This window comes from Mytilus edulis, chromosome 2 (genome assembly GCF_963676685.1).
Source record: "Mytilus edulis chromosome 2, xbMytEdul2.2, whole genome shotgun sequence".
Taxonomy (NCBI): Eukaryota; Metazoa; Mollusca; class Bivalvia; order Mytilida; family Mytilidae; genus Mytilus; species Mytilus edulis.
In genome coordinates this window covers 6,761,539-6,775,429 of record NC_092345.1, presented here as the reverse complement: position 1 = coordinate 6,775,429, position 13,891 = coordinate 6,761,539, and the positions used below count along the sequence as shown (strand labels likewise).

At 30.6% G+C, this 13,891-nt stretch overlaps 1 protein-coding gene across 2 annotated transcripts in view; it reads right to left on the bottom strand.

Moving 5' to 3' along the window:
- Window positions 1-1,067: 1,067 nt before the first annotated feature.
- LOC139511312 (zinc transporter ZIP4-like) overlaps window positions 1,068-13,891 on the bottom strand; it is a 37,374-nt gene continuing 24,550 nt past the window's right edge. For both annotated transcript variants that reach the window (XM_071297948.1, XM_071297947.1), the window contains exons 8-14: window positions 8,033-8,136; window positions 7,137-7,236; window positions 6,469-6,621; window positions 5,653-5,840; window positions 5,037-5,182; window positions 2,327-4,392; window positions 1,068-1,324 (exon numbers count right to left, since the gene is read on the bottom strand). In XM_071297948.1, coding sequence (XP_071154049.1) covers window positions 5,045-5,182; window positions 5,653-5,840; window positions 6,469-6,621; window positions 7,137-7,236; window positions 8,033-8,136 — 683 coding nt within the window. In that variant the 3' untranslated portion in view covers window positions 1,068-1,324; window positions 2,327-4,392; window positions 5,037-5,044. The remainder of the gene's footprint in view (window positions 1,325-2,326; window positions 4,393-5,036; window positions 5,183-5,652; window positions 5,841-6,468; window positions 6,622-7,136; window positions 7,237-8,032; window positions 8,137-13,891) is intronic.

Genomic DNA, 13,891 nt, shown 5'->3' with positions numbered 1-13,891 from the left:
CATTGGTGTCAAAAAATATTTTAAGCCAAAGAAGTCATATACGACATTTTAGAAGCCCAGCGACGATTTGAGAGATTATACACTTGACAAAGGATGCATTAATACATTTTTCTCCAAAATGCAGACAGGTCAGTATATTTGCGATGAAGCTCTTTTCCGTCTTTATAAACAATTATGTTCAGAAACTTTACATGACGTAATGAGGAAACCAATTCTTGTTTTCCAATGTTTTTGCACGTACTCTTTTGTTTTGTATCACCTTGAAAAGAAAGGAGCTGTATCACTTGTAGCCGGAGCCTTTCAACAGTCGGGAAAAATAATGGTTCATGATTGAAACTTTTTACAAATATCTGAATTAGTAATATTCTGGCTGAACATAAATCAAACCAAATGATATTCCATGGAACACACACATCAAATGCTAGTAGAGTGTTTCGTGTAGCAGAAGAGGACCTTGATAATTCGGGCGACGTTACTGGGTTGTTCTTTGTATTCATGTATTCATCATGTATAAAGTTACCAAGTTAATGATGCCTTCGGGGAATAATCCAACAGCAGCCTGACCGCGGGGAATAATCTAAGAGCAGTAAAGTTTGACATCGACAAAGGTGGTTTTTGTCATAATACCGTCGCAAAATTTGAGCCACATGAAAGTAAAGATAACCTCCATTTGTTGTGTCTTCGCGCGTCTGGCGTTTTTACAAAATTTAGTCCTGGTATCTATGATGATTTTTAATATCTTTTGATTATGAAGTTCCACAATAGAAGTAAATATGTTATTTTATATACCAAACATTTGATTTTGAAAATTATTAATGACGGGTTATAATTCTAATACGTCATACCATTAGTATATACTTGGTATGATTCTTCGCTCATCGGTTGACCTTCTTTTATTACTTTTTTTTAATTTCACTTTTATTTGAAACATTTTTCCCAAATAAGTGCAACAGTAGTATAACGCTGTCCAATAGTCATAATTTGATTGAGCATAAACAATTCCTGGTAACAAACTAAAACCGAGGAAAACACATCAACTATAAAAAGAAAACAACGGAACAAAGCTTGATTTAATAAAAAATAAAATGAATTCTTTATTTGTAATTAAATATAACAATTGAAGCTAAATGATAACAATGAAGATGGCAAAATTTATCAATACAAATTAACTTTTGCAATGAAATGGAAGATTTAAAATTAAATTACAATCATGTTTTTACAATAAAAAACACAAGACCTGCTTGTGTTATATATACACACAATAATCATATCAAGATATAATGATAGCTATGCAGATGAAAATATAATCCATATATATATATATGTAGGACTCTAAAGTGCGATGGGGACGCTAAAGTACGATGGTCACGCTAAAGTGCGATGGTCTACGCTAAAGCACGATTCCTCCATACGCTAAAGTGCGATGGTCCGCGAAAGTATAGACGAGAGAATTGTACTTGGATTATGACGTTAACAGTCGTTTATACAAACCAAAAATGTATATGCCGGAACATAAATTAAGAACATTTGATTCACAACTTTTAAACCAAATGTCCATGTTTTAATTTCAGACCTAACCGTGCTTCGTCGGCTGAAGCAACTGTGTTGATTTATTTCGGATGCTGGAAGAAGGACTTGTGTCCTGCAGTCAACCATTTTACTTTATAGATGCTAAATAGGTTGAAAATAGTATACGCATATAGGTATCGTAGATCCTGCTTCTATTGGCAGCGAACGGATGCACTGAAATTATTGTTTACAATTCAGTTTACATTGCGGTCCCCTTAAAAATATTTTCGATTTTATTAAAAAGTAACGTCAGTAAAATAAAGGTTCATGTTTTTCAGCGTAAATTATAAATTGTCGGCTAAAACATAGTTTGTACAGTGGAGGAAAATAAAACATGTCTTTTTTACGGAAAAGAGAAAGCTTGACGCATTTAAGAATAAAACACCTTGTACAAATAAATGTTACTTAATGTATTCCGACAATGTGGTCGGTCTTCAAAATAAATTTTAGAAACTATCACTTAAGCTTACCGATAAATCATAAAGCCTGTTACATATGTTACACCTTAGCATTCTAGCTTTTGCAAATAGACCAGTTTTTTTTTTAAATCCATGTATTTTAATGTTCTAAACCGTCGACCTTATCATATTGGTCCATCGCACTTTAGCGTGATATACCATCGTACTTTAGCAAACAAACAACCATCGCACTTTAGCGTGAGACAACATCGTACTTTAGCGTAGACCATCGCACTTTAGCGTGACCATCGCACTTTAGAGTACCATCGCACTTTAGAGTCCTACATATATATATATATTTAGTTTTAACAATAATTGTGGAAACATAAGCCTTTTTTAATCTGAATAAATGAATAACAACGAGTTGGCTGGTGAAATAAATATTATAGTCACTTTACTAAAACAAATAGTATGGGAATGTATTATCGTTTTAAATGAAGATACATTTACTGTAATAACAACTGTATCGCAAAAATCTTCAAACCGAGGCAATTTAATAACTGATGGCCACCCACAAACTTTGCTAGATTTTTATTTATAATTAAGAGACGATTTCTTATTAAAGAATGACGGTTTTATGTCTTGTTTATACTAACTAAGTCAATATTTTCAACCTTCACCCTTTTCAAAGTTCGATTATTAAAGAGACTGCATTTTATATCATATGATATGAAGTTCTTTCGTCTCATTAACAGTCAAAATTAATTATTTACTTAACGTCTAACTTTGGAGGTATTATGCATTAACGCTTCAATTACCAAGTTAATTTGTTCAAGTACAAAAAACTAGTAGCTCTTTTTCAGTGTAAAATTTATCGTAAGTCTAAAATATTCCTTAACAATTCAACCAAATATTTTTATCGTAAGATTAATTTTACACTTAAGATTTTTTTGTGAAAAGGGCTACAGGTCTGCTGCGCAAACACTGAACTTTTTATATATAAAGTATAATATTACGCAACACTTTTACATTTAAATAAATCTATTCATCATACAGTTAGATTATTCTTATTCGAAAAGTTGATACCTTTAAAATACAGAAAAAATCTAAAACTGAAAGATATTCATACGAAAAATTTACTTTTATGAAAGAATTACCATATTGAATCCGAGATTCAAACGACCTCAGTGATCCAATTATTTTTTTTCTGCTGTCTTAGTTTTATAAAAGAATAACTTCTCATATTTTACATCTGTGTCATTAAATACATCTTTATGAGCTTATCTCGTGTATGATTTTTAAAAGATAACAACAAACTTTTTCAGAGCATGAAGCTACAAAAAGCTCACATGTATTTGTGTATTATTAAGATTGTCACAATATCATATGAAACTATTTGGTAAAGTATATAAAATCCATATCATAAATATATATTTATATATTAAAAGTTCACAATAGTAAATTACTTAACATGAGATTAACTTTCGATTTTGATATATATTACAATTTAATCATAATTTTCTTTTTGCAAAAACAACTTGTGAGGAAAATACAGTCTATTTAACATAGATACACGTAAAACTGCTTTGTTTTTCATTTGTCCATGTACAAGAAATCAATCTTACATGTACTGATGATTGATTAAATGCTGTTTTATAGATGTCCAAAGACAAAATGCACTGATTAACTTTTACGATTTTAAATAGAATGATCCAATAACATTTCAACCTAAGTATTTTTCCAATTGAATAATAAAAGGAAATTTGCATAATGTGTGTCGTATCCTTTTGCCGTAAATTTATTACTCTAAGATTCAAAATTCTTAGGAAAAGTTCCAGTCCGAAACATTTGACCAATATTAAAATGTTTGACATACGTCGTTACCATGTCAGTCCAAATGCCTGATACACGTAATTAGAATAATGAAAATGTATTTGGACGGACAAATTTTCAAGCAGTGTCAGTTTTAATGTTCAATAAGACGAATTCTTATTGAAAACTCACAACGCAATGGAAGCAATAATAAACATGCTAACAGTTTACGAAATGACCGATTATTTTGCTATTATGCAGTGTATTTGATACTTATAGTACGTTTATTTTCGGACGTTTTGACAAACAATGTATATACGACATTAAAACATAAAGGTTTCCAGCGGTAATTCAACTATTATAATATTCTAAATACATTATCATTAGAAACATTTCAGTAATGATATGTGAAACAAAATATGCTCTAAGAGTACACAAAAATATAGAAATCATTCAATGTTTAATGAAGTATACATTTGAAAACAAGTTAGCACCCATATATTTCTGCTCTGTCTTCAGGTTTAGAGAAAACTCTCCACTGGAAAGTTTTTGACAATATGTTGCTTATCTTTGGTATATGTTGAAGTGCGCTTAATATGTTCTGGTTAGCAAACTAAAATAAATAAATAAACATCATTAATATACAATAAAATCAAAACATATTTAATTCGAAAAGTTTTGTGATGCTTTTGGATCAATTTAAGCAGAAAAAGATTTTTTCTTTTGAATCAACGATGTTAACCACTCCAATGTTTGATAGGGTTCACATTGCTATACTCCTCAACTTTACAGTACAAGTTTTTGGCAAACTCTATTGTCCTTACGTCTTGTGTTTTTCATCATGTGGTATGTCCTACTTATATATATGATTATGTGTACCCGATTGTATGTCCTCTCATTTGATTTCAATTTAAGCCAGCTTCATAGTCACCACTTTTCAGTTGACATTAAATATCATTGATATGCTATTTATTTGTAAATAACGGTTTTATTAAATATTGGAGTATTTGAAACACTTATGTTTTTTTACTCACATGGATAGATTGCCAAAGCACTTTTTGTTACATTTTTTTTTAGATTTAGGTTGTAATGCTCTTCAACTTTGTATTTGATTTTGCCTTGAGTTTTATGTAGACGAAACGCACGTTTGGCTCATAAAATTATAAGCATGAAGTCTGGCGTTGTTAATTATTTTTATTAGATTTTTAAATGTGTGCACAACATTAGTATTGAACCAGTAAAATAAACCGTACTTACCTCTTTAATCAAATCTTAATCTGCTCTTCATACACAGACAAGAGAAATAATATCAATGCTCCAATAAGTATTCCTATGTTGTTGTAGATCATACCAACAATTTTGGTTGAATTACTTCCAATATGACCATTTATCAACTCGGGGAGCTGCGAGAAAAGCACGTAAAACATATTAAACATGACAGAAAAGGAATACATATAATATATAGACTCTTAGAATTTAAAGAAAACAAAAATATATTACAAAGGCAATAAACAAGTTATTTTTCATGCCTTCAACAATAATGAATATTAACAACATTAGACAAAGATAATACCCAGTGCCCTTATTCAACTGAAAATATATATCAAAGTTGGACTTAAGAAATAGATAAAACACACTTAATCTATGTCAAATATATGGGCTTTGCTACAAAAATTCAGATTTTGTTCATATGTTTAGATCATGAGATTAATCATGCTGTAAAGACACTTATATATTGTTACAAATAATTCGTAATGTATACTTTTATAAGACTCCATCGAGGGTTACCTGCTCTAAGATGTTTAACTCCAGTATATATAATTTTTTATCACTGCAGATACTTTTTGGTTTAAAAAAAATTAAAGATACATACCATATCAACTAAAGATATGTACAAGAAAAGTCCTCCAGTTATAGCAAATATCCATTGTCGTATTGATTCGTCAGTTGAAACAGCCAGTCCAACATACAATCCAATGAATGCAGTTAATGCTGATAAAAAGTTCAATAACATTGCCTTCTTTATACTCAATCCGCTTTTTAACAAAATAGCAAAGTCACCTGAAACAGATTTTAATTGAAACAATAAAAGGTGGTATAATGCTAATATTAAGTGAGTGTTTACAATTTACACAAAAATATGACCATGTTTTTCATTAACTTTTATCTTTTTTATTCAAACAAAGAAATTGGTTATTTTGTTTTTCATCAATTTCAGTGGGATCTTTTCTTGGGTCTTTCTGGAATGCAGGGATGTAACCAATGTGAAAGTATTCTCAATGATAATATACACTTTGATAATCATATTACAAATTTTTAGTTTCAGTTAAAAGTAAAATACCCCCCCCCCCCCCCAATAAAAAGCTGAACTCACAAGAAAAATTAAAAACAGAAAGCCCCTCATCAAATTACAAAATCTAAATCTCCAATACATCAAACGAAATGTGGATAACAACTGTCACATTCCTAACGATGTACCCACTTAGGTAGAAAGTGTTGTATCTAACCTGGTTTTATAGCTAGCTAAACCTCTCACTAGTATTATAGCCGGATCAAATTTCATTATTTTATCATTTTTGTGTGAACAAAAAAAATACACACAGAATTTTTTACTCCTGCAATAAATATATATAATATGTTCATGATTTTTACAAATATCAAATTAGCACCAACATCTAACAATCAATACCTAGTTCATGTGGCAATTCATGGCAAAGGACAGTTATGCTGGTAGCAATTCCGACTGCACTGCCTTGAGTGAATGCAGCTCCTATGGCAAGACCATCAGCAAAATTATGAATACCATCTCCAATTAACACCATCAAAGATAATGATGATAGACCTGAAAATATAAAAGTGAACAAACTATGGATGCTGTTTATTTCCTTTTTTGATATTTCAAACAGTACATGCATGTATATCAATAACGAAGTAAAATTGTCGACAGTTTTCCAAATTGTTATACGTGTTTTCGCCACTTTGTTACCAGTATCTAAAATCAGATTATAAGGCTGATCCGCCAGGAGGATATCATTCTCAAAATAGACAGAGCTCTAGCATGAATTATGCCCATGTTTTATATAATGTGATGACTCTGCAATGATTTTCCTTTCACAAAGGCAAGTTTGTCTTAAAAAGTTGGTTGTTCACTTTTCATTTTTGTCGATTCCACTTGTACTATATGAGAAATATCCTTGATTAGCTACTAAAGTCAAATTTAGATTTTTTTAACAAATAGACCGCCCCTCCCACATTATAGGTTGTATAACTGTTTTTTTTTTTTTTGTTAATGTTAGTTTCTTTGTACACTATTTGTATTTATAACATTTTTAACATTCTAACAATAATAACATTTACCTTTGTTACTGAATTCTGTTTCAAACTGTAGAGAATTATTCATATCATTCTGACTGTTATACAAATCTTTTTTTGATTCCGTCACATTACCATTTGGCATCTGAAAGAATTTTATTAATGCTTTACATTCTTTCATTTTATTTAACAAAGGGCGTTGAAAACGTTAACAGCAATACAAAAGAAAATTGTCACAAAATCCTATATTTTTACGCTTCATTTTAGGCGTTTTGTCTTTGAAAATATTGTTTGATATAGATATTTAATACACAAATGCAGAGTTGTTAAAGATATAAAGCTTATGAAAAAAACATTTATACTATTCAGTTTTTAAAGTCTGATGAAAATAATATTGAAAGTATATGATCTCTGAATACTAGCATAAGTTTTTCTGTATTATATGTAGAGGAAATTCATTGTAAATTTGATATTTTATAGTGTGTCTTTCTATGTTGTGATGTTAAACTATTGTTTCAGAAAAGGGATAAGGTTTGGTACCATTACAACATTTAATCCGACTGCAATTGTGTGCACCTGTCCTAAGTCAGGAATCAAATGTTCAGTGGTTGTCGTCTGTTTATGTGGTTCATAAGTGTTTCTCGTTTCTAGTTTTTATGTAGATTAGACTGGGTTTTTTTTCTTTGAATGGTTTTACACTAGTAATTTTTGGGGCCCTGTAGAGCTTGCAAAAGCTCCACGTTGAAGGCCGTACCTTGACCTATAATGGGTTGCTTTTATAAATTGTTACTTTGGATGGCGGGTTGTCTCATTGGCACTCATAATACATCTTCCTATATTTATATAAAGAAGATATTCTTATTAGATTTTTTTAGTCTACTTGTTTTTTTTAAAATATTATGTGAAAAAATACAAGGACTCAAATTGTTGTAGTATCTTACATTTATATCTAATTCATATTGTAGATGTGAATGTCCATGTGCGGAGTTTGGATTTTTTCTGTAGAACGACATTACTAACTCCAGCAAGTAAAATCCATATATACCTGTAATAAATAGAAAAAAGAATGTCATATACTTAAATGCGTAAATAATTATCAATGGTACCAGGCTTATAATCTAGTACGCCAGACGCGCGTTTACATTTAGATTAAAAAAAATAAATAAAAAAAACATTGAAAACTTCTAATGTTATTATTTGAGAAGCTAAATAATCAGAACATTAGTATAATCTGAAGAATAACTGCCAATAGGCCAACATGGTCCGATTTTACTCTCACATTTCCATATTCAGTGGTCAGAAAAAACGAATTCCCTGTTATGGATATTAATACCATTAGGTTGACATCAGTGCTGTGCTGAAGGACTGCAAATCCAACAGGATATTACATCTACTAGTTTGATGACAATATTGGTATTATATGGATATTGCAATCATTATGGCATTATTGTTTATACTTTGTAAGTGATATTACTTTAATATTGAGACCTACTAAAAACAAGAGGCTCTCAAGAGCCTGAATCGCTCACCTGATTTTTTTTGGTTTAATCTCATATCAATGATTATTTTGGATTTTCAATTTATTTAAATGTTCTTTGAATCGTCCTATTTTCTTCAAAAGCAAAAAAAAATCATTTTCTCCTATGTTCTATTTTAGCCATAGGAGCTATGTTTCTTGAAATACAAGGAAATGAAATATAAAATTTATACTAGATACTCTGAAACTCTAAAACTCATTTAGCCTAAGTTTGGCTGAAATTGATACAGCAGTTTCAAAGGAGAAGATTTTTTAAAGTAAGTCAACATGATGAACAAATTGTGAAAAAAGACTTTAAAGGGCAATAACTCCTTAAGAGGTCAATTGACAATTTTGGTCAAATTGACTTATTTGTAGATCTTACTTTGCTCAACATTTTTGCTATTAACAGTTTATCTGTATCTATAATAATATTCAAGATAATGACCAAAAACTGCAAAATTTCCTTAAAATTACCAATTAAGTGGCAGCAACCCAACAATGGTTTGTTTGATTCATCTGAAAATTTCAGGGCTGATAGATCTTGACCTAATGAACATTTTTATCCCATGTCAGATTTGCTCTAAATGCTTTCGTTTTTGAGATATAAGCCAAAAACTGCATTTGACCCCTATGTTCTATTTTAAGTAACGGCGGCCATGTTTTTTGACAGATCAAAAATCGAAGCACACACTTTGTGCAGGATAATCTAAGGAACAATCATGCTAAGTTTCATCTAAATCCATTCAGCAGTTTCAGAGGAGAAGATTTTTTAAAGTTAGCAAATATGATGAACAAATTGTGAAAAATTGTCATTAAAGGACAATAACCCCTTACGGGGTCAATTGACAATTTTGGTCATATAAACTTATTTGTAGATCTTACTTTGCTGATCATTTTTGCTGTTTACAGTTTATCTTTATCTATAATAATATTCAAGATAATGACCAAAAACTGCAAAATTTCCTTAAAATTACCAATTAAGTGGCAGCAACCCAACAATAGTTTGTTTGATTCATCTGAAAATTTCAGGGCTGATAGATCTTGACCTAATGAACATTTTTACCCCATGTCAGATTTGCTCTTAATGCTTTCATTTTTGAGATATAAGCCAAAAACTGCATTTGACCCCTATGTTCTATTTTAAGTAACGGCGGCCATGTTTTTTGACGGATCAAAAATCGAAGCACACACTTTGTCCAGGATACTCTAAGGAACAATCATGCTAAGTTTCATTCAAATCCATTCAGTAGTTTCAGAGGAGAAGATGTTTGAAAAATTGTTAACGACGACGACGACGTCGACGACGACGACGACGGACGCCAAGTGATGAGAAAAGCTCACATGGCCTTTTAGGCCAGGTGAGCTAAAAATTACTAATTTTTTTTGTTAGTTAAACCCGTGTTTAGGGTTTGTTAAAGTTTTGACTTTCTTTCTTTATTGTTTTTTTTTAATTGTTTAATCAACCAATTTAGTGTTATATGTTTCGTATCGACGTCCTTTGGCGCCTTTTCAGGTTTTTACGTCAGAGTCCCCTATGAATCATCAATATTTTTTTTTTATCACGACTGATTGGAAATGTATTTAAAAAAAAATTATGATGTACAAAAACAAATTTTGGTATTACCAAAAACATAATTACTCCAAATATTTCATCAATCTCAATTTGCTATCATAACCGACAGTCACATAAAAAGTATCCGGTTAAAATCATGACAAAATATAATACAAACATAAATTGTATATCAAAAATAGCTTGTCCTTTGACGGCAATCTGTTCATGTAAAGTAATTTTGGAAAGCTGACAAAATATGTCACTTTCAGGATGTCTATTGTGCAAGTAAATTAGGTAAATACCATATCAAGTCAAAGTCATTAAATATAAACACGAAACAGCTTGTCCGTAAGGTATAGATGACATTGATGATGAGAACAGGTGCATTGGACTAGCACTGATCGTGAATTTTATTACCTGATTGATCTTTGGCCGATTAACGTGCGGTGGCAATATCGCATGCGTTTTCGTTAATAACATATTTAATAAAATATAATTCGGACTAGAACAAAATGTTTCATATGACAGCTGACAAAATGACGATGACCTATAGTTGTAAACATCCAAGTCATTTTAGCTCTGGTAGATAGTTTTCTCATTGGTGTCCTACCACATCCCATTTTATTTAATTTGAAAGCCTCATCGGACTTATGTAATTTTATAACTGTTACTCCGTGCTAACATGCCGTTAGCGACCCCTTAATATTACTTACAGTTTCTAAGTATTATTCTTGAATAAAGCAGTTGGTTGATTTTCTTACATTTTAACGTTGTTTCTTACTTTATGAGTATATCATTGTATATGTTGTTATTTGTTAAAGAGCAACAACTTATAACTGAAGATATCCGCTCGCAAATTGTGGTCCTGAATGGAAAGTTTTTATATTGTCAACCATATCTCAATTGCAATTTGAAAGTGAAGCTTATTTAAATGGTTTGGCACAAGGTTCTCAAAAATTAAAAGATATCAAAGCATTTGTGAATTCTCTTATTTCATTTGTTAGATGTATTACAAAGAAAAACGTGAATACACATATATACATCCGTTTTGTGACGCCCTGATACACAGGCGAAATATGTTTTTAGAAAAGTTTGCATATTACTAGTATTATTGAGATTTGATTTCAAGATAGAGAGGCGAAAAATACCATAGGGGTAATCAATCTCATATGTCGAATACAAAGCGACATTGCCATAGAAAACAGATTAAAGACAAACGGCATGCAAGTAGTGAGTAAGTAAAATATTCATTATAGTGACATTTGTAAAACATGTGTAAATGTGTACACGATAAAGATAAAATAAACGATATATATAAAAATACATAACCCAATGAACAATAAGTCACTACAAATAATAAAAATATCACGTTTTTGCTAAACACAAATTGTTCATGTGTGTACCTTTCTGTTGATTAGCGTTGCATATGTTAAAAATATATTTGTAGGTAATACATTAACTTGATTAAGTAACACATGATGTTTTCCTCTTATGAATAAGATTTAATCACTTTTTAATATCATCAAAGTGCAAAAATTATTTAACATTTGAAAAGGTAAATGGTCATGCTTTTCAGTATGTAAAAGGTATATTTGTACTTTTGCGTTGCTCTGATTGGAGTTTATAAAAGTCATCAAATGGTAAATGATGAATGGATAAATTGAATTAACACAAGTGCTTTAATGCAATACATGAATTGCGAATTATCTGTCGACATTTCATAATTTATCAAAATCGGTTTTAATACTTTTGAATAGCGGTTTACTACTGTTGCCTTTAAGAAAATTTATATAACCTATGCTCTATTTCGTCATGATCTTTTAGAAAGAAAAGCAAACGTAAAAAAAATATCATAACTTTAGAGTATACACTTCACCCTTCTATAATTCATGTTCTATTGAATGATCCACCATATGACATTTAACATTGCCTTTTAATCCCCCCAAAAACCTAGTTGATTCGCCTATTTTGTCTAAGATAATGAAATACCTTACTTTGTAATTTTAAATTGACACTAAACCCAGTCTGTACATTTTGTTTGGTGTCATATGAAGCAGAATTCATAGACCTTCTCACGGGATTAAATTGAAAATGTCCTAACAAGGTCTTTAATTTTAAGTGACATGTAGTGATAAACAGCCAAAATTTCAGTAATTTCATAGACAAGACAAGATAATTTATTACAACTTAGGCACACGTATGAGGCTACAAGAGAATAATAATTTTCTCTTGGTGTATTTTTCCACCGACCAACTTCGATAGGGATTTTGGTATTTGAACATATAAATTTACTGTAGATGTATCGATCTGCCACTTTAAGATTGAGTAAATATGGCTCTAAACAAATATTGTTTTGTATGAAGCATAAAACACACCTCTAGATGAGTTTGTCATATCAGCAGATAGACTCTGTCCGAATTGACCAACCAATTCTGTTTTATTTCTTTTTTAATATCCGACCTTTTGATATCACCCTGCGCATTCCAGACAAAAGAAAATCCTGTATCATCTAAAATTTGTTTCAGGGAAGATGACCATTTAAATGAGTTTTGGCCTGAGTTATGTAAGTTATACATTAACTGATACAAGATCCCAGATAATTTGTTACTACTTCTTTGCACTAGCTTTGACCAAAAGCAAAGTAGTTTAGTTTTGATATTAATTTTTAATGGAAATCTGCCAGTTTCCCCATAGACCATATAGTTTGGTGTTGTTGATCTAACATTCAAGACTCTTTTTAGGAAACTCAAGTGCACTTTGAAATTTCAATCATGTCAACATTTTCATGACCCCAGATTTCCGACCCATAAAGTAAAATTGGACTGACCATACAATCAAATAGTCGAAACTGCAGTGATACTACTACAACACGAGGTCTACTTCAAAGCTAGATATTTTTCTTGCATTTGACACAAATGGACGACTACAAATTAGAATTCATAATAAAAGACGATTTCAGTTTCCTTTAAATTATAATTCACAAATGTTTTCGCGGTCTCATGTCAAAAAAGAGAGAAAAAAAACGTAAATTAACCGAATTTGTCTGATATCCTGCATTTACATTTTAATAGTATGATTTTAATGTCAGTTAATACATGCATATCATACAAGTAAAATCTTATTCGGTTGAAAAACTCTGTTTGGGTGTTTTTTTCTCTTGAATGCATATTCAATCGAAATTTAATCGTCAGTAATTTACTTTTGACAAGAAAACGAAACTATGTCGTATGATTTGCTGTATAGTTTCTTCCAAAGATTGTCACACATAATAAACTACGAGGTTTGTTTGAAGACAGTTTTGTCAGTATAAATTCTATATGTAAATTTTATATTCAAAACATTTAACTTTGTAATTTCAGGGGAGCAGATTTAAAAAGATTGGCAAATTAAAATCTAACACAATTCTAATGGCCAAGTTTAACTGAAAGAATATAATTAGTAGAAACAACCTTCAATGAGGTCTTCAATGCACTACTTAGCAATGTGTTATTTTTTTCAGAGGATATGATAAAACTTTGAATTGTCGATTGAAAAACAGGTCAACGTTCTACCATCAAATATCAAATAAAGTGTTGGGTAAGGCATATCTGACAAAATCATGTTTATAATTGACTTTATAATAAGAACTAGAAAAAGTATATGATCCTAAATGACTCTTTCAGAATCACTTCTAGTAAATCATTTATCAATCAAAATGGGCACAACCAAATTTCTGGACATAATATGTTG